Source organism: Syngnathus scovelli, chromosome 18 (assembly GCF_024217435.2).
Source record: "Syngnathus scovelli strain Florida chromosome 18, RoL_Ssco_1.2, whole genome shotgun sequence".
NCBI lineage: Eukaryota > Metazoa > Chordata > Actinopteri > Syngnathiformes > Syngnathidae > Syngnathus > Syngnathus scovelli.
Genome location: NC_090864.1, coordinates 4,490,718 through 4,509,049, shown reverse-complemented (window position 1 = coordinate 4,509,049; position 18,332 = coordinate 4,490,718). Strand labels below are relative to the sequence as shown.

Genomic DNA, 18,332 nt, shown 5'->3' with positions numbered 1-18,332 from the left:
CTGTCGTAAAAAAGACTGCTGTTGAAAAGAGTCGCCAGAGATTCTATTGTGGTTAGACAAGGCGAGTAGAGAGCCGCTATTCGGGCGAGAAGAGCGAAGCAGGAGCACGTTTCTTACCCATGCAAAGAGACCCATGCTCTGCAGACACTCATGGGCGTCCACGCTCTGCGCCGACGCTCGGCTCTTTTGTGAAGAGGAAGCAGGACGAGCCGGTCTACGAAGAGTTAAGATTCGACATCCTAACTGTTTATCTGAGCGGCTAGCAGGCTAGCTGGCTACATGCACGGGGGGAGCCGCTACTTGCAACGAAGCAGAAGCTCGCGTGTTGTGATCGATGGGAACTGAGCCCAGTTAAAACTGCCTTTTGTTGTTATTTTGTTGCCTTGATGTGGTCCTGATCACCCCACGCACCAACTTTGAAGAATGATCGCGTGAGAGCTGAGCGTCTGCTGACGTTTTTTGCACATTTAACCTGGAAAGAAAGAAAAGTCACTCAGGTTTGTTGCTTTTTTTCTTCAACTTGGCTTCCATCGGTTCGTCAGTTCGACTTCAGCCTTAATGTTTAAGCCATTGAAGTGATTGTGCAATTTTGACTTGGCTGGCTCGTGATTTTTCTTTTACACGAGGCTTCGCGTGACACTTTAGTTTCTTTTTCTCCGATGAAAGCAGACGATAAGAGCATTTCTTCTCTTATCAGATGCCCCCATTGTCCACGAGTGGCGACAAGACGGGTAACATAACCGCTAAAACGGTTCTGCGTGATGTTTTGCAGAAAAAGAACTTCCGTGAGTCGTTTGAAGCTCAATTTGAACACAGTACAACAAAAAAACTGAAATAACGTTGGTAAAACCGTGTGGTTGCGTTGCATTCGCACACGGAGTGTTTGAAATGCAGAGCTGCAACATTTGTGTCTCAGCGCAAGATCTAAATTAGACAGGATCACGTGTCTAAAACACCCTATAAATTAAATAAAGTAGCTTTTAACATTTTTTCTCCCACAGTCAGCCAGTCAGTCAGTCCCATTTGGGGGTACCGATCCCAAGTGCGGGAACTCCTTGAAAATATTCCAACTGCGAGTTTGGCAGCAGAATTTACATCAATTTGCATGACTCGGGTTGCTTATTTGTTAGAGAAATGTGCCGGGATTCAAAATGAGACGGGATCTTTTTGGATATGAATGCAACTTCCATGCCACCTTGCATAATAGAACTTTTCTAATCTTTTTATTTTCGTTTTAACTGCCATTTGATTTTCTTGAGCCTTTAAACATCATGTTAGTCTTAAAATCAATCTAAATTAGCATGCTATCCTCTGAACAGTCTAGCACATTACAACCCCAAAAACCTCAAAAACAAATAGATCCCCGGATTAATAATGTCCCCTGCGAGAGGAGGCTGCTGTTAATTGGTGCTGATTTTTAAAAAGCCTTAATGCTCCTCCAGGAGTGTAAAACGCTGCTGTCGTTAAGTTTCTCTCATTGCAAGCCGCCCGCGCGCTTTCTCCTGTGAGTTGTTTTTTTTTGTCTGTATTTGCGATCAAACATTATTGACTCCCCCAGTCGATAACCTTGGCAACTGGAGCCTCGCAATGACAGCAGGGGTGGGAAAGTGGAAGCTCCGTCTGATGTTGCGGCGAAAGCCGCCAACAAATGCCGTTAAACGCTTTTTTTTTCATGTGTGGGATTTGAGACTTAAGTTCTAAAGCGAATGCGATTCAGTTGAATATTTGGATGCACTTAACCTTTGTGCCGGTGCACTGAAGAAAAATGCTGGAGCGTACCATTGCCAAAAGGTGAGTCTGCTCTGTCGTTTAAAGTACAGTTGGTTGACACAATGGGAATGTGGCTGACAATTTAACATTTTATAGACTAAAAGATTTAATGACGTGATATCAACGATTGACATTGTGCCCACATGTGGTCTTAAAAATTCCCCACAGGTGCCACCGAGACAATTGGTTTATCCCGTGGCATCCAAGCCCTCTAATATGTTAATCTCAATCCAGTTTGATTTGACGAACAACGGCGGAGATTATCCCTGGAGGAAATTCCCTACCTTATCTGGTTTATCCTGTCAAATGTTGAAGACGAGTTGAAATATTAGAATATCCGCAACCTTTCATTCTGTTTTCAGTCAACACGAGGCCTAGCTATCGCTATATTGTGGCACTGTTCTCTCCTGCTAATGAGGCATTTTGCGTCTCTTGGCATTTGCCCCGACTTGAAACGTGCATTTTGCACGCAAGGCTCATTTCCTATGCATGAGGAGCGAGGCGCCCTTTGATTTGCCCGCCTTACTTTGCCTCTCTTCCGTGCTCACCCAAGAAATGGTAGCGAGGAAAAGTCACCACCCCCTACGTTAGGCAATCTGATGCTTATTCTAAACAGGGGTTTCCGCTTGGTATTGTGTATCCCTCCTCCTCCCTTCAAGGGAGAGACGAGATGTCGCCGGGGTGAGATCTGAAAGCGGGGCTAATTTGACACCATGGGGTACAATGAGGTTTGCCCCCAACCTTAAATTTCACCGGGCTGGCACCCTTTTTGATTCACATCTGGTGCAGAATACAAAGCGCCCGACACCTTCATGTGGCCTTTACCCTCTCGAGGGCAACCTTGCCAACGTAAACTCCAAAGAATCAGAGCGACGGTTATGTATTTTGGCTAACGCTTCCGCTGGCCTTTTGTTAACAACCTCGTCAAAACTGCTGCGTGCGCTTTATCCTTTCGCCGTGGCAATTAACAAGGTCATCGACATAATCCAGGTAACGCTCCGTAGGTAATTGAGGCCTAACACTTGTTCTCTTGAGAGACGGCAAGACACTACGTGTTAGCTTGTTAGCCGCCCCCCCACCCGCGCACCTTATTACCTGTTGGCTCAAGCTCGCCGTTGAGATGAGTGACTTCTACCCGCTCACTCCCTTGAGTCCTTTGCTGATCCGAATTAAAACTCTTATCTACTCCCAAGATCAGGGCTGCGACGTCGAAGCCCTAACCGCCTGTGTCGGAAGCTAAATGGCTTTTGATTCGATATCTTAGAGCAACGTGATATTCCATTCCCCCCCTCCTTCACTCCCTCGCTCCATGTAGTGAAATGTACACGGTATGCTTCCTCGGCTCATATCGACGTTTTATTGTTGGCTGACTGTGTTCTTATTTTCTCCCCGCTGATTCATCTTCCTTTCCCAAATGAATATGATTATCTTGGAGGAATAGATTTTTTATTTTATTTTTGGGACCCTATCAAATTATTGTGTTGGCTTTTTAGAACGGGCAGAATGCGCACCACTCCTGAGGGGTAATATATTTTTTTATTGTTCATTCATCACACTGGAGACATTTTGTAGAAGTCAGCGTGATACTGAGGTTCAATTTTTTTTTTTAGCTTGCTCAGTGTTATGCAGGTTTCAGACTTTTAAAAAAAGCGTAAAGGATTACCATGTACTTTGTCCACAGTATTGCACCGCTGTCATTGTATACTAAATGTGCCCTGGATATTATTCACTTGTAAAGCCCTAAAAGTGGTGATGTCTTTTTTTTATGATTTCATAAATCACTAAATGGCATCCGGATGTGACAGATCACCATTCTGGCTTTCCATCTTGTTTATAGTACATTATATGCTCAGAGTTTTTACGGCAAGTGCAGACAGACAGCATTCATAAATCTTGTCCTCTTTTGAAAAAAAAAAATACCCACCAAGCAGTGCAGCCGCCGTCTCTACTTCCCCTTAATTGGATTCGGGTTATTTTTAGCGTTATAGCCTAGCTAGGCTCAGATGGCGGTGGGTGCAGTTCCTTATCGAAGGCCCCACCGCTGCTCCAGCCGTCACCGCTTACTTGGCCGCCTGGAGCTCTCCGTCGTGAGGCCACATCTCGGCAGCTAAAATGGAAGGACCAAACGCAAAGAATCAGTGTGCACGCCACGCTAATCTGCTTGCTCGTTAGCCGCGCCCTCTCGCTAGTCTTTTGTCCTAATAGGAATGTCCTAATGAGCTCTAATTGAAGACGGCTAATTTGCATGGCTGGACTCATTGTCTTTCTGGAAGCATCTTAAAGCTCAAAGGAATCTAATATGATTTGGTCTTGGATGATCCGCCGTCCCCGATTCTAGATTGGAGTCACTTTGTCCTGCGGTTATTTCTTGACACGATCCCTTTGTGCCAGACGGCGAGACGATTTTGCCCGATGGCATTTATTTTTCGAGCGTGAGGGACAGTAACGGGCCATTTTTCAAAGCATATCAAAGCAGGGCAACTTTGATCAGAGATTGGACCTTGCACTCTTCACAACATAGTGCTGTATAGGAAAGTGATACAATTGGAGAATGAGGAGGTTCCTTTTTATTTGCACTCGAGAGAAAGACGTTTCACTCTTGGTTTGATAGCTGCCATTATATCCTCACCATCTTGCTTTTATTTATCGTTTTACTGTGAGTGCCCATAAAATGATTTTCTTAGGGAGAAAATGTTCAAATGGGCACTGGTGGTTTGATTTTGTCTGCCACCTTCTGTCTCAGCTGTGGACAAAGGTATGGAAAGTTCTCAGATGAAACAATTAGAATTTCTCTGGCAATTGCTTCTTCTCAGGAAACGGGCATCTTTCAAGGTAGCGCACATTAAGTCGTCATTTACCGGTAAGCCGTGATCAAAATGGATGCTTACGCAATTTCTCTTTCTCTTGTGACCTGTTCTGATGAGTTTCCTGCTCTTTGTTTGCGTCCAGGCTTGCTAGCTGAAAGTAGCCCGTCAACAGGAAGCTTGGTTGAACATGACTCACCGGCCAGTTGCAGGGACTGCCAACCTCGCCCCAGCTTGTGGCTCTAGATGCCAACCCGACGCGCCATGACGGAGAGGCGTTGAAGTCAACTCGCCGACAGCCATCTGGATAACGCTCCCGGCCACCGAAGCCCTCGAGACCACACTTCTGTCCCGTCCCCACCATGCTGCGCTTCCTCCCTCTCAAACTCGGCCGCGTGTACCGCTGTCTGAAGCTCCTGTTTGTGGTGGGACTGTTTGTCATCTTGCTGATGAACACCCACAACCTGTTCGCCTCGTTCCAAAAGAACGAGCTCACGGACCGTCGCTTCATCAACCTCAACAAGTGTCCCGCCTGCTTCGGCACCAGCTGGTGTCGCAAATTCATGAACGGTCAGGTTTCCTTTGAGACGTGGGGGCGCCTGCGCTTCCTCGACATCTTCAATGTCAAGAATGTTTACTTTGCCCAATACGGAGAGCCCAGGGAAGGCACGCGTCGCATCGTGCTGAAGCGGCTGGGCTCCAACCAGGAGCTGGCCGAGATAGACCAAAAGATCTGTAAGAGGGCCACGGGCAGGCCTCGCTGCGATCTCATCCAGGCCATGTACAAAACTGAATTTGCTAGGATCAATGGCGACGTTCGTCTTCTTACTCCAGAGGTGGTAGAGGGCTGGTCAGACCTGGTACACTGCCCCTCTCAGCGTCTGCTGGACCGCGTGGTTCGACGCTACGCCGAGACCAAAGACTCTGGAAGCTTTCTCCTCAAGAACCTGAAGGACACGGAGAGAATGCAGCTGCTCATGACCTTGGCATTCAACCCGGAACCACTTGTCCTGCAGGTATTGTTTTGTTACCTTCACCTAGGAGGTTAAATCTTTGTTACTATCCTCATCTAAAGTGGCAGGGCACCAACTAAAGAAAGCCCGTTGACTTCTTTTTTTAATGCCTTTGGGAACTGAGATAAATATCCCTTCCTCCCATTATTAGCATTGATGCAATTCAGACCTATGAGGAGGGTGAGTTGAAGGTCTGATTCTGCACGATAAGCAGAATCAGATGTTACAAATTCTTGTGTTCCCTCTTCGACTGTTGTTCCCATTAACTTTTGTTTTGATAGGACGGAGTTTTGATAGGACGGAGTTATGGCTCCAGGTGTCATCCTTTGGGGTTATCTTTGGACAAGCTCACCAGTACAGTATGCTCATTTCCCTTCTATGTATAGATGTTGGTTTGGGAGGAACCCTTTCAGAACCTTTGGCAATGCTCGCGATCCTCCAAAGGTTTTGAGAGCCGTGGCCTCGTGAAAGATGAGAGGATTTTGCTGGCGGCAAGATTGCATATTTAACACCATATGTAGGGCGTATTTGAATTATTCAAGATTGCAATCTGTAAATGGTCCAAGTTGGTTTTAATTCGAATACGTGTCTCTGTCCGATGGGCCGCCGTCATCTGTGGGAGTTTGTGCTCGGAATGTAGTGTTCTATCATCCCGGTTGCCAGAAAGGCTCCACCGACGCGGCCTTTTTCCATCTCCCTGTGTGATATACAAGCATCCGATCAATTCCAATCTCAATCTGTCATTGACCGTGTCTCGACAGAACCACGATGGTCGCAGCCCGTGTTGACATTCAATAACTGTCCTCCAACCCTCGCCCCCCTTTTTATACTCATAATGTCGGACGCCTCCCGGCATTCCGCAAGATAAAAAGCGAGATCAGCTTTTGTCCAGTTGATCCATAATGCCCGTTTCGCCCGGCTCGTGCTTTCCTCTCTGCCTTTTGTTCTGTCCGCCTGTGTCTCTCTTTTTGTCAGCGGATGAATATATGCTCCACAAACTCCGGATTATTCCATCGCCATGGCCTCTTGCCATCCTCCCCCGAGCCCAAAGGCTACGTGATTCGGAGCCGCAAATGGAATGCTAAAGACATTAGACACCAACACATCACACCTTCCCATCAGCTGCATGCATCCCTCTACTCTTTTGCTCTTGGCAGTGTTTTCCTTTTGCACGTGGCTCATCCTGACACCTTATCATCTGTGGTGTGTTTGAGAGACCTTCGGGTCGCATGGGTACGTTGATCCTATGTAGCACATGGTTGGCATCGACAACATAGGGTAAAAAGATCTGACGGCTTGGCTGGTCAAAGTATACCAAAGGACCCTCAGCCAAGCTTGGGCAGGAGTGGACCATAAAGAATTAATGTATAGAATAAACATGCCGCGGTACCTGGATGTCTGTTTTGGCCAGCGGTGATACCCGCCTGGTAGAGATTGAATTTTAACAAAAGATAAGCAAGGACAGAATTAATGAAAATCTTCTTCCCACTGCTTCAACTTGTTTTAGCAGAGGCCGTCACCCCCAAGAGTTACAATTTTCAGGTTCACCGTCTTTAATACGACGGATTTCCTGCCGCCATTGTTTGCCACTGCTTCTCTTTCCTCCGGCTTTATTCGCTTGAATAATGCGCGTAACATTTCTACTGTCTGCTCTGTGAGCTCTGAACTCTCACGGAATGCCTTGTGGTTTTGCTCTTTTGTAGCCACTGGCAGTAAATGGGCCCTGTTTCACGATGAGACACCAGACCTCCTTTGTCAGTGGCAAACAATCTGCTCTGTTGTTTTGGCTCGGGACAACAATGGCCCGTTTCTGTGTGCCGTGCAAGGCATACGCAAACACAGCTTGCATTCCTCTGTCACGTGCCAGACCGTTTGGCCGTGGGGCAATAAATATTTTTAGATGACCAAAAAAAAATGACGACGGCAAAATACAAAAGCCTGGCGCCATGTCTAGCGTTTGTTTCCTGCTTTGGCTTGATAAATATCATCGCTATCCAATGAGGTGTCATTTCCGCAGGACATCTACGTGGAGTTAAGGTCACGGTTAAATCAAAACAGTAGAGATATGCCAAGTCACATGATGCCCGTTGATTTGACGTCTCATTCAATGGTGACATCATTTAGTCTACACAAAAATCGTGTCTTAGAGAGATGCCCGGGGCTAATTCCAGTGGATCATTCAGGCATTTCTGAATGGACCCGTCTTCTCCCCGCACTGTACTCGGCACCAACCTGCTGCGCTTGCAGTGTGGCCCTCCTCCTTCACTACAGCGGGAGACGGCTCAGTGAGCATTTCGCCGCATTAGCCAACGTGAACATTTATTTGCGCACTGTTGAGTGCCTCTCGAGTTGAGGCACGGGAGGCTCCGTGAAATGCACAAATTTACTACGCCCTAATGCTTCCTTCTAATTATCCCGAGCAAAGATTACGCAATGTTCAGGTAAGCGGCTCCTTAGCAACTGACCGGTCCAGTTGACAAACATTATTGGGAGCAGTTCGTTGATGGTAATTTGTCAGTTGTTTGATGGCGAGCCAAATCGTAACATGATTTAATGATAAAATTGCTCCTCGGGGCTATTTGTGTTCTGGGAAAACACAATGTCGCCACGTATAAGCGCCGTTTAAAATCCATGTGAAATGAAATGAATCATGGGAGGAGCAGATCGCTTCTGATCGGGTAGCACGACAAAGGCGAAGGCTCGTTGCACTCCCTTTTCAGATGGAACATGCCTTGGGATGTATGTATTTAGAAACGCTGAGCTCGCCCCCCTTCTCCCAAAAGTCTTAGTCATCAAGCTTCTTCCCATTTGCAGTTAATTTGGTGCCTTTCCTTTGGCTAAATGACTTACTGATTCATCAGGTGATTTGATGGGCTACAGTACATCTGGCCCAATCGGAAACGAGTTTGATTTTCGCCTCGGTCTTCCGTTCCAAGTCATTAAGCCTTGCGAGGCGGCCAGGACCATGTGACTGCGCTCGCACCCTTTTTGGTCCTGGGCTCCGCTTTGCCCAGTGAAGCTGAGAATAGGAAGTGACAGGCTGTGGGCTTCACTCAGCCGGCGGCACTCTCATCTCCTCCAAACTCAAATCTGTGCCACTTTCCCAACCCTCCCTCCCCTTTGCCACCATCCCAAAGAACCACCTCCTCACTTAACACCCAGTCCTCGGCTGACACCGACATGCTCATCAGAACGGTCCTGTCGCGTAGCCATCTGTTTTTTTCCCGCACAACATCTGACACCCAACACCGCATTGCAGAAAAAAAGAAGCACACACATTGATAGATGACCTTATCTTTCATGCCTGCTAAGATTCCTGACAGGAAGATCTGAACTGTGAAAAGTAAAGACCCAATGTGCTTTCAACAAACAGTCTGGCTGCATTGTTTGTTTTCTCCCCAAACGGGGGGGGGGCGGATTGTCTTTGTGTTGTTTTTTATTTTAATGAGCTTTTGCATACCCAATCACAAGACTAACCTTTGGGAACTGAAGCTTAAATAAACACGGAAGGTGCTTCTGGCTCAGGGTGGGGGGCAAAGGTGACACCTGAAACGTGACCCTCCCAAAATTGATTTATCGTAGAGCAAGGAGCCGATTCCTAAACATTTGTTATTGGTAAGAAATGGTTCTGCTTCCACTGGTACACTTGATGGGACATGCCAAATGCAATCCAAGGCCAATTATACTTTCCGACTATTTACTTCATAATTGCGGACTTGCCTTCAGTCCTGCGGCGTGGTGTGTCTGCCTCCCATTCTTTAAAGTGGCTGAGGTCCATCACTAAATAGTGATGAATATCTTATTTGCTTTCTGGTTCCCAGAGACACTCCTTAGCGCATAAGAGCAGAGTTGTTTACGCCGCTTAACCCGGCTTCGAGTGCTCCCAATCCCCTTTTCATTCTTCTTCTACGCCTTTGTGTACAGACTGAATCCTGTTAGGATAGAGAGTTATCCGGGCCCAGCTCCCCTCTTTTGGATGCCCTCATTGGATGGGAGACGCCATGGAAGGCGGAGGGCCGGGGAATGGTTTGACAGCACTCTCTGTCCTACAAGCCCAGGGCCTTGTGGCCTTTTCTCTCATTTTGAATGAGCCTGCCTGCCGTTGTCACCGTAATCCTCAACAAACACATGCACACATGACAGCTGTGTTTGCTTAGGTGGTCTGAAGCACCCCGTACCACACACCGGGTCTCCCCCTACCCCCAAATCAAGCTTCCTTCTGTCATGCCTGCTTGCCAAGCAAGCCACTGTTGTATCCACCACTGGCACTTCCTGCCAGAGAAAATACCTTCAGATAATGCAGCACATTGACTCGTAGTCACTGCAAGTGCAGCTGCCTCGGGACAGTGGAACCTCTCCGTGACTGTTTGGTTCATTAAATTCTCTTAAATACTGACTCGCTCTATCCGCAGCGAGCTTCTGAGCACAGGGTCAGTCGCAACAGTTTGCCGTCCCCTGAGATAATTGTCTGCCGCTCTGCGATACGCGAGCCTCGACGCAGACCTCAAACGTACAAGCCCACGGAAGTTAGTTTCGAGTTCTGGTTGGGTTCCTCCCCGGTCCGCGTGGGCGGCACAACCACCCAGACGGATTCAACAGCGACCGCCTTTGACTTTACACATTCCTGGCTTTCCCAGCAAAGGGGATTTATGAGGTCTGTGCGCAGCGGCTCGGGTTCAGGTCAGCACACAGTTATCATTAGAAACCACTAAGTCGGCCCCTCTTCCCTCCCCTCTCGCTTTTCACTCCCAGTCTTCATTTTCATTCTCCAGTATACTTAAAACATGCTTAAAGCCAAGTGTGACATTTCATTTAAAAGGCCGGGCAAGAATGACTTGCTGACTGCATCAAAGCAGTGCCTTGTGCAAGTGCCACAAACTCGTATCTAAAAGGGATTTTCAAGCTTTGTGTTAAAGCTTAGCTAATTGATATGCTTTGATAGGAGCTTTGACACACTCCGCATCCTTTGTCTCTCTACGCTCTGACACTTGAGCAAATACCTTTCCTCCAACTTAGTTTGCTGACTAGGAATTTTACTTTGAGAAACCGAAAAGACTGCAGAAGCAACAAAGAGGCCAGTGAGCAAGTTTAGGGGGGCAGATGACATAGAAATGTCTTGCTGCATGTGTGCGACCGCGACGATGGGGCTTTTAAAGTGAGGCTTGAGCGCTCGCTGTGGGCTACCAGACTGGATTCGAGACTTCAAATTGCCCAGAAGGGGCTTGCTGCACATCCTCCATATGAAAAAGGTGAATAAGAAATGTCACCCCTCCTGACCCCCGACTGGCTTCAGAGGAACATCTGACTCCGCCTAAGAGATGAGTCCCTGTTCTAAAGCATCTGAGTCATAGCCGGAAGAAATTTCTGTTGTTGTGTCTGACACGAACACGTCTGCCCTCCACACTTAGCATTTGATCTTCGGGACTGGCCTCCAGAGTCCTGTTCTGACTTGCTTTTCATAAAACGCCGCGGTTTAGTCGAGGACAGAAAATGCAGAGAATTTTAACCGTACCCTTAACTACTGCTGTGGCTAGCTACTAATTTCCTCTAAGTAGCCATCGTTGCTAAGCCCAAGCCTTTTCGTTATATATACATACAAAGCTTTCATGTATAAATGCAGCTCTGCGCCACAGCGTTTCCTCACTGGTGTTTGATTGGCCAAGTGTTCTTGCGGGGTAGCCAAGGCGATATCTTGGGAGCCGCTGATGTTTACTCGGCCCCTGAAAAGAGGTTGTTATCAGCCCCGGTCACGTTGCATTTTCTAATTCATATGCGGCGGGATACAGTTTTGGGTTGACGCTCAAAGAGCCTCTTTGCCCGTGCCCTCCCCCAAGTTGTCCAGTAGAAGGGCACGTCTTTGTCAGCGGATGTCAGGACGCAGGTGTGTGTTCCCTGCACCGCTCGCTCCATTCGTTTCATCCTCCTTCTCCCGAGGCTGCCTATTTGTCTGTGGCCCCGTTTCATTTCAGCCCACTCGGATGCCCTCCCTCCCCCACCACCCCCCGGGAGGACGCCAGCTCGTCTGTTGTATTAAAGGGAGGGGAGCGGAAAGCACACGTCCCCCGGCTCAATGCCGCTGTTGTGCACCGGCTCTACCTTTTACATTAGATTAGCCAGAACTGCCCTTAGAAGTCACTGCGAGGTCACCTGCAATAAGAACAAGCTTGTGTGTGTGTGTTTGCCAGTCTTGTTTATTACATTTCTTCGTATTAAATCGTATTTACTGGATGACTACGACATTTTCCGAATTTGGAACAGAGGTCCATCGTGAATCGACGACTGCATGTCACGACTCGCGTCCTGTGTTCTTGCTCAATTGCCACTTTGGAAGCGTGACAGTAAAACAGCAATTTACTTGCCTCTGCCTTTCAAATGGAGCTTTGGGCTAGACATAGTGCTGGTTGCCCCATTAAGCTAATTAAATGCGGGGTGTTGACAGTGAGCCGCTTTTACGTACGACTCAGATGCTAGATGATGCTAGCTTAAGTCGTTAGCGTTTACTTTCCAGCCCAGTGCCACGTGCCACAATTTGAACAATAGACGGCGTATGTCCAACTTTAGCAGATTGTCATCAATTGGCAGGGATAGAATTTGGCATCACAAAAAGTCGTAACCAGAATTGCATTTTCAGCGCATTTAAAATGCACGCCGTCTCCGGGGGACACAAATAGTAAAATTTACCACCTGTGCGCTTCATACGCCTCTTGCAGGAAACTTCCCAGATCTGCTCAGAGATGGCAGAGAAGTGTATCCAACTCATTTCGTCCCTCCCCGCCCACCGAACCCCCCCTCAACGCCTCATTGCAGACGGTAATGGCTTCTGCCGAGTAACCGTTTAAAGAGCGCTGAGGGAGAGCGATCAGCGGGACACGCGGTGTATTTATCAAGCTCGGTGATGGGAAGTCGTCGAGTCTTTCAAGTATGCCGCTCGCTAGTCCTCGCCTTCAGCTGGCGCGTTTGCTTTTCACACGCAAATACGGGCCCCTCATTGAAAATGGCACCTGAGTATGCAGAGACCGTCGAATGAGAGTTAAGAGCAGGAGACGGCGACATGAAGGCCTTCCCGTAACACAGGCTGACAGTAAGTCTGAAAGTTGCCTCGGGGTAATCAAACGTCCCCCCCCCCCCCTACACACACACCCAAGCTTCCGGCGCTCCGCTTTTGTAGCCTTTCAGGCTGCAACCTGACAACCAAAGAGCGGAGAGAGGCTTTCGTAAACCAGCATACGTACGCCGCTTTACTCTCCTCCCAGCTTTGGCTTTCTCCATTCTCGTCTCATCCGCCAAACCTGGCTGCAGGGGCTTCAATTTAGGAGGATTTTTTTTTTTGAACGGTAAAGCCGCTTCAGCCATTCCGTTGGACGGGCCGAGTTTTGTCAACATGGCCAAGAGCTGCTTAGAGTTGCATCAACACGGCGCAATCCAAGGTTTGCATTTGGGTCAGAGGAAACGGGCCTAATAGGGATGTACCAGCAAATTATCCAGCTTCAATCTAATCTTTCACTTTCTATGTTTAAAAAGCCATTTTAGATACTAAGCCCCTCTAATCCCAAATTCCTCTGGAATCTCCAAATTGTCACCAAAGGATATCAGCTCCCCTTTGCTGTCACTTTTACAAAAATTGTCGAGGAAGGCTGTCGACTCCAAAGTAAGGGCAGAATTCAGAAGGAGTCCTTGCCAAAACAGGGTGACTGGGCCCCAAGAAGAGTGACGGCCTGGTTGAAGCCCATTGTGCTTCATGTGTGGTCTTAGATCTATTTTTGTGGCGCTAATCAGAACCAAATTGTTTTGAACCTATTTTGGCTTGTGTTCTCAAGCTCAGTCAATACTGGTTAGCGCCGTTGCCCTTTCGATTCCCATTTGAAACACACAAAAACTTTCCCGGCCTCACTTTACTCCATTCCTATACAGGCGATGTAATCCGCATTTGTGATATACCGTCAGGGAGAATAACGTTTAAATAATTTGTATTTCATCAATATTTAAGGTGAGCTCGCCATGCATATGTAAAAGCCTCCTCGCAGGCACCAAAAGGCGGCAGAGCGTCGACTTTCCTCCGGTGACACGGCGGTCAGGAGTAGTTCACACCTTGCCAACAGTAACGTTCCGTGTTCCCTGACATTTCGCTATCGGGTTTCAGGATTCGGAAACACAAGTCCCCCCCCTCCCTTACCCTTTCCTCGACCGCATTGCCAGGAACAGCAGTCTTTGTGGGATTCGTTACATAGGAAGCTCCCATCCGGTACACTTTATGGCAAAAGAACAGTTTGACAGAAAATTGAGAGAAGCCCCAATGGTGCAATCTGGATTTTGTATTTCAAGCCTTGCTCAAACTCTGAACCGCTTTGAAATGGTCATAGTCTTTTAATGACAAGGCCGTGTTTTCAGCACAGCGTGTGTTGTAGCTAATGGAGAAGAGTGGCAACAAAGCAGCTATTTGTAACATTTCCTTGTAAATACATTTGCATAAACAACTTGTTTGTTGTTAGAACCAACACATCAAGGCTTCGGAGGAATTTTTTTTTGCTGAATCACTAAAACGCATTTTCACTGTTAAACGGGCACAGTGACGATTTAAACTTTCGGCGGACGCAAATAACCGTTAGGTTTACCGTAATGGCAGGCGGCAGATATCGGCTCGGGGCTTCAAACGCAAGACGGCTATTTTTCTGTTAGATTTAATCCGCTGTAGCCATCGCTGGCTCTGTTTCATGCGCTCCTTTCGGCAGATTCTCAAATCTTGTGCTTACACTGGCGTATCAAATGTTACCCAAGGCTGCATGGCAAACTTTGCGTTTGATGTCTGGGATTATTCTCTTTCTCTCTTTATGCGAGGAAAACCAGTTCCCGTCGCAAGTTCAACAAGCGCTTTTCCGATAATGACCACGGCCGCTCTTTAAACTTTTAAAATTTGCGCTTCAACTGGAGTATGTTTTCCCTTTAGAGTTTCCCGTCGGACGAAGGCTGGCCTTTCGCCAAGTACCTCGGGGCGTGCGGGCGCGTGGTGGCCGTCAACTACGTGGGCGAAGAGCTGTGGAGCTACTACCACGCACCCTGGGAGAAGCGGGCGGACCTGGCCCGGCAGCTGATGGACATTGCGGAGCAGCTGACCAACAACGACTTTGAGTTCGCCCTCTACCTGCTCGACGTCAGCTTCGACAACTTTGCCGTCGGCCCCCGCGACGGAAAGGTCATCGTGGTCGACGCCGAGAATGTCCTAGTGGCCGACAAGCGACTGATCAAGCAAAGTGAGTTTCCTCAAAATCGACGTCTTTAACCGTCATTGGTACCGAATGAGTTAAATAGCAGGAGCTGTTCTGGGGCATTGCTTCTACCAAGCTGCCAAGAATATCCTCATCCAGCTTCTTCTGCCCTCAACACGCTCGTCTCCATCAAAGCAAAGATGGTCTCGATAACGAGCTGTCTCCCCCCCACCCCTCCCCCACCTTCTTGAAATAAACCTCATAACAAGGACGGAGCTATACATCACAGGTAGTGCGTGACAGATCCCTACCCCTTGGTCCTCCTTCCCGCCGCTGCTTCACAGAAAGGGAGGACCACCCAGTCACTCCTTTTTGATTTGTCCCGTTTTCTCCAGAAATCCTATTAAGGTGATGGAATGTTGTGTCGCCAGATGCGAAGGCCCCACCAGTGCTCCCCATGACAGATATCAAGTGTTGTCTAGCTTTCGTGTACGTGTGGACTCGTATTGTATACATAGAAAAAGGGATTCTTGTGATGAAGTCATTCCGATGATCAAATGGAGTTGCGTTGAAGCACCGTTAAGGGCTACTTGTTACTTTTTATAGCTACTAGCTGAAGGTTCCCCGCGTTGCCACGCTGTCTTTTCGACTCACCTTAAAATGCAATCCGGCCCATTGACGTTCTCCGTCTGACAGCCGCTGAGAGCTTGTCAAGTCCGACTGCGTACCCGGGCCGGCGCGTCAAGAACGTTTATGGTGGAAGTGGTGGCGATGGTGATAATCAGTCTCACAATGTCGCAAGCGCGCGTACCGGCTGGACCTGAACAGACGGTCCAATGTCAAAACAATTGGACCATTTTCCAGGTCCGTTCAGGTTCCCAAATGTCAGGTAGCTTTTTGAGCTTGACGAGACGTCGAGGTTCAATCATGTGTCGTTTTTTTCCACAAGAGGCTCCCCGGGAAATAACGAGACGACGTGACCTAGCACGTTTGTACCGCTTGTTCCACCGATCCATTGGGACTGAAAATGATATTCTCCGCTTTTGACAGCGTACGTTTCGTCACGCCCGCAATATAAGCCCAACAAAAGAAAGTGATGAGCTTCTTTTACTTTCTGTTATGAGGTGCTCCCCCCTCCCCTCCCTGCCACACACTCAGCTTCATCCTTGGGAAGAATCTCCTCGCTGTCGTGCGTTAGTGTGGCCAAGAGGAGTGCTTCATTTTCTTGATGCCGTCTGTCAATCAAGTGCGGGAATATTAATTGCTGTCACCTCACCTCGGTGGTTGAGTGCACACCTTTGCTTCAATGCGCGTGCGAGGAAATCTGTCCTAACCTCACTGATTGATGTTGATGCGCCCCTCCTATTTTGGGGAGCGTTAGTGGGACTCATTTCCTTGCAGGGCAGCACTTGATGGTTTAATTGAGTTGCTGTGATAAGCCGAGTGAGTTTTTGCATCCTGTGGTGGCAAGAAAATGGAAAAGAAAACAATGTATACTGGTATTGCGATGTGCCGGTAACGTGCCTCCGCCCTCCCCAAACAGACAAACCCGAGAACTACGACGTGTGGTACGAGAGCCGCTTTGAGGAGTGCGACCGAGAGGCCTGCCTGTCCTTCTCCAAGGACTCTCTGTGCTCCCGGGTCACGGTGGACCACAACTACTACGCCGTGTGCCAGAACCTGCTGTCGCGCTATGCCACCTGGCGTGGCACCACCGGGGGCCTCCTCCACGATCCGCCTGCCCACATAGCCAAAGACGGCCAGCTGGAGGCGCTGCTGGACGAGTGCACCAAGCCCAAGAAGCGATACGGACGCTTCCAGGCGGCCAAGGAACTGCGCGAGTACCTCACGCGGCTCTCGGCCGCCTCCTCGCCCGCCAGGTAATGGACGGAGTCGGCGTCGGTCCGACGCGCCCGCAGAATGGATCCCGGGCGCCTCCAAACTCTTTGAGATCCTTGATGTCATGAGCTCCCCTTTGCGCAGGAGCAGGACGGCGCCTACGTTTGGAAGAGCCTTCGGTTACATGGACTGGCTTTTCCGCCTGAAAAGAGGAGTCGGCCGCTAACAAGATTCTGCTGGGTAGCGCGATGCAGAGTGCGGGATAGGAATCGGGAGCAACTTTCTCGGATAGTTGCACCATCTGAAAAGGAAGGGGGCAGGCTCTGACCGACACTTTGCTCGCAGGCTAATGCAACATGTGCGATCAAGCGACGCTGACCTCACCCCCCCGCCCCCACCCACCACACACTTCCCCCGTCTTGCCGCCTCATTTCATCATCACGTTTCATGACAACATTGAATCGAACACCTATGAAAGTTTGCCCGGGGGATCTTTCCTTTTTTTTCCCCGCTTTCTTTCATGGCTGCATTTAAAATGCTGTATTAACATTTTTGCTGCACCACCAATCTTGATTTTATTTTTATTTTTTTTCCTCTCTGTAGCGTGCCACAGGGAAGGCAGAGGTAGCTTGAATCTCCTGTCGTCAGGTGGAACCGAGAAGGCAGCTCAGATAAGTCCGAATAGTCTGCAGCTCCAATCAATCGCGTTGCTCGCAGGGTCTGTCCCCGTCGTGGTGGTGGCAGCAATCTTCGTCGTTTTTTGTCTACAGACCCCTGTAAAAATCTTTGCACCAGCTTTTGTGAATAGGAACCGGTGAGAACAACAGATACTCTTCTAGGAAAAAGAAAGGAGAGAACTGCACAGTCCCGTGACAATAAAACCAAAGAGGCTGAAGGTAAAATAGAAAACTTGTTCCTCCACTGCAACCATTTTTTTTTTTTTTTGTGGATTATTTTTAGTTTGGCCACAAATGCCCATTTAACCCCGGCTGCTAACCAAAACAGCAGCATCTCCTTCGCCCTGAAAAGCTCTGAGAAAGAATACTTTTCAAATGTCTCGTTTCTCACCCCTCTCTATGTTGTGAATCGGACGTGGCCGGCAGGGTGTTTTGGAAAAGCAATACAAATAGGAAAGAATAAGAATCGTTTGGCGCCGGGCCTTTTTATTTTTTATTTTTATTTTATTATTATTTTTTTTTTAACATGCTTCTTCGTTGTGTCCAATCCGTTTTCCTTGGTCCCGGAAAAGTGACGTCAACGGCCCCCGCTTGGAGGAGTTTGTACATGCGTGACTTAACTGTTCACTTTTGTACTGTCCGTTTCCTTTGGAGTATTATTATATCAGCGTTGTCTGATTGTTCCTGTGCCTTTCATTCAAAAGTTGTACTTGCAACTTTCAGTGGGTTTAATTATTGAAATAAAAGATATATATATCTATATATCTATATATAGAAATATACACTTGTGTTTACACTCTTCTTCATTCTGTCTTGACTGTTATTTTATTATTTCCACATTCCAGTAGGACCATTTTGGCCGCACTTCACACTAAAGTTGGATCCACCAAGTCTGATGTTGGCCGCTTTCCTTCTTCCTCCTCCTCCTGCTTTGATCTTTCACGTCTTTTGGCCGAGATCCGCATGTTGTCTATGCTTAAATCTGTCTTAACGCCAGACCTCCTGGAATGTTCTAAAAAAAAAAAA

At 48.1% G+C, this 18,332-nt stretch overlaps 1 protein-coding gene across 1 annotated transcript; it reads left to right on the top strand.

The window, feature by feature from the left end:
* The first annotated feature begins 15 nt into the window (after positions 1–15).
* On the top strand, positions 16–18,088 carry dipk2ab (divergent protein kinase domain 2Ab). The gene is made up of 4 exons (XM_049749713.2): positions 16–497; positions 4,720–5,590; positions 14,532–14,835; positions 16,334–18,088. The coding sequence occupies exons 2-4, from the start codon at positions 4,937–4,939 to the stop codon at positions 16,672–16,674; spliced, it is 1,299 nt and encodes a 432-aa protein (XP_049605670.1). The 5' UTR covers positions 16–497; positions 4,720–4,936; the 3' UTR covers positions 16,675–18,088.
* Positions 18,089–18,332: the final 244 nt, after the last annotated feature.

Excerpts from the sequence above, each read along its gene's own strand:
- dipk2ab (XM_049749713.2), top strand. The coding sequence starts at position 4,937 with ATGCTGCGCTTCCTCCCTCTCAAACTCGGCCGCGTGTACCGCTGTCTG. Across the intron at positions 5,591-14,531 it reads CGGAACCACTTGTCCTGCAG|AGTTTCCCGTCGGACGAAGG; the intron begins GTATTGTTTTGT and ends TTTTCCCTTTAG. Across the intron at positions 14,836-16,333 it reads CAAGCGACTGATCAAGCAAA|ACAAACCCGAGAACTACGAC; the intron begins GTGAGTTTCCTC and ends CTCCCCAAACAG.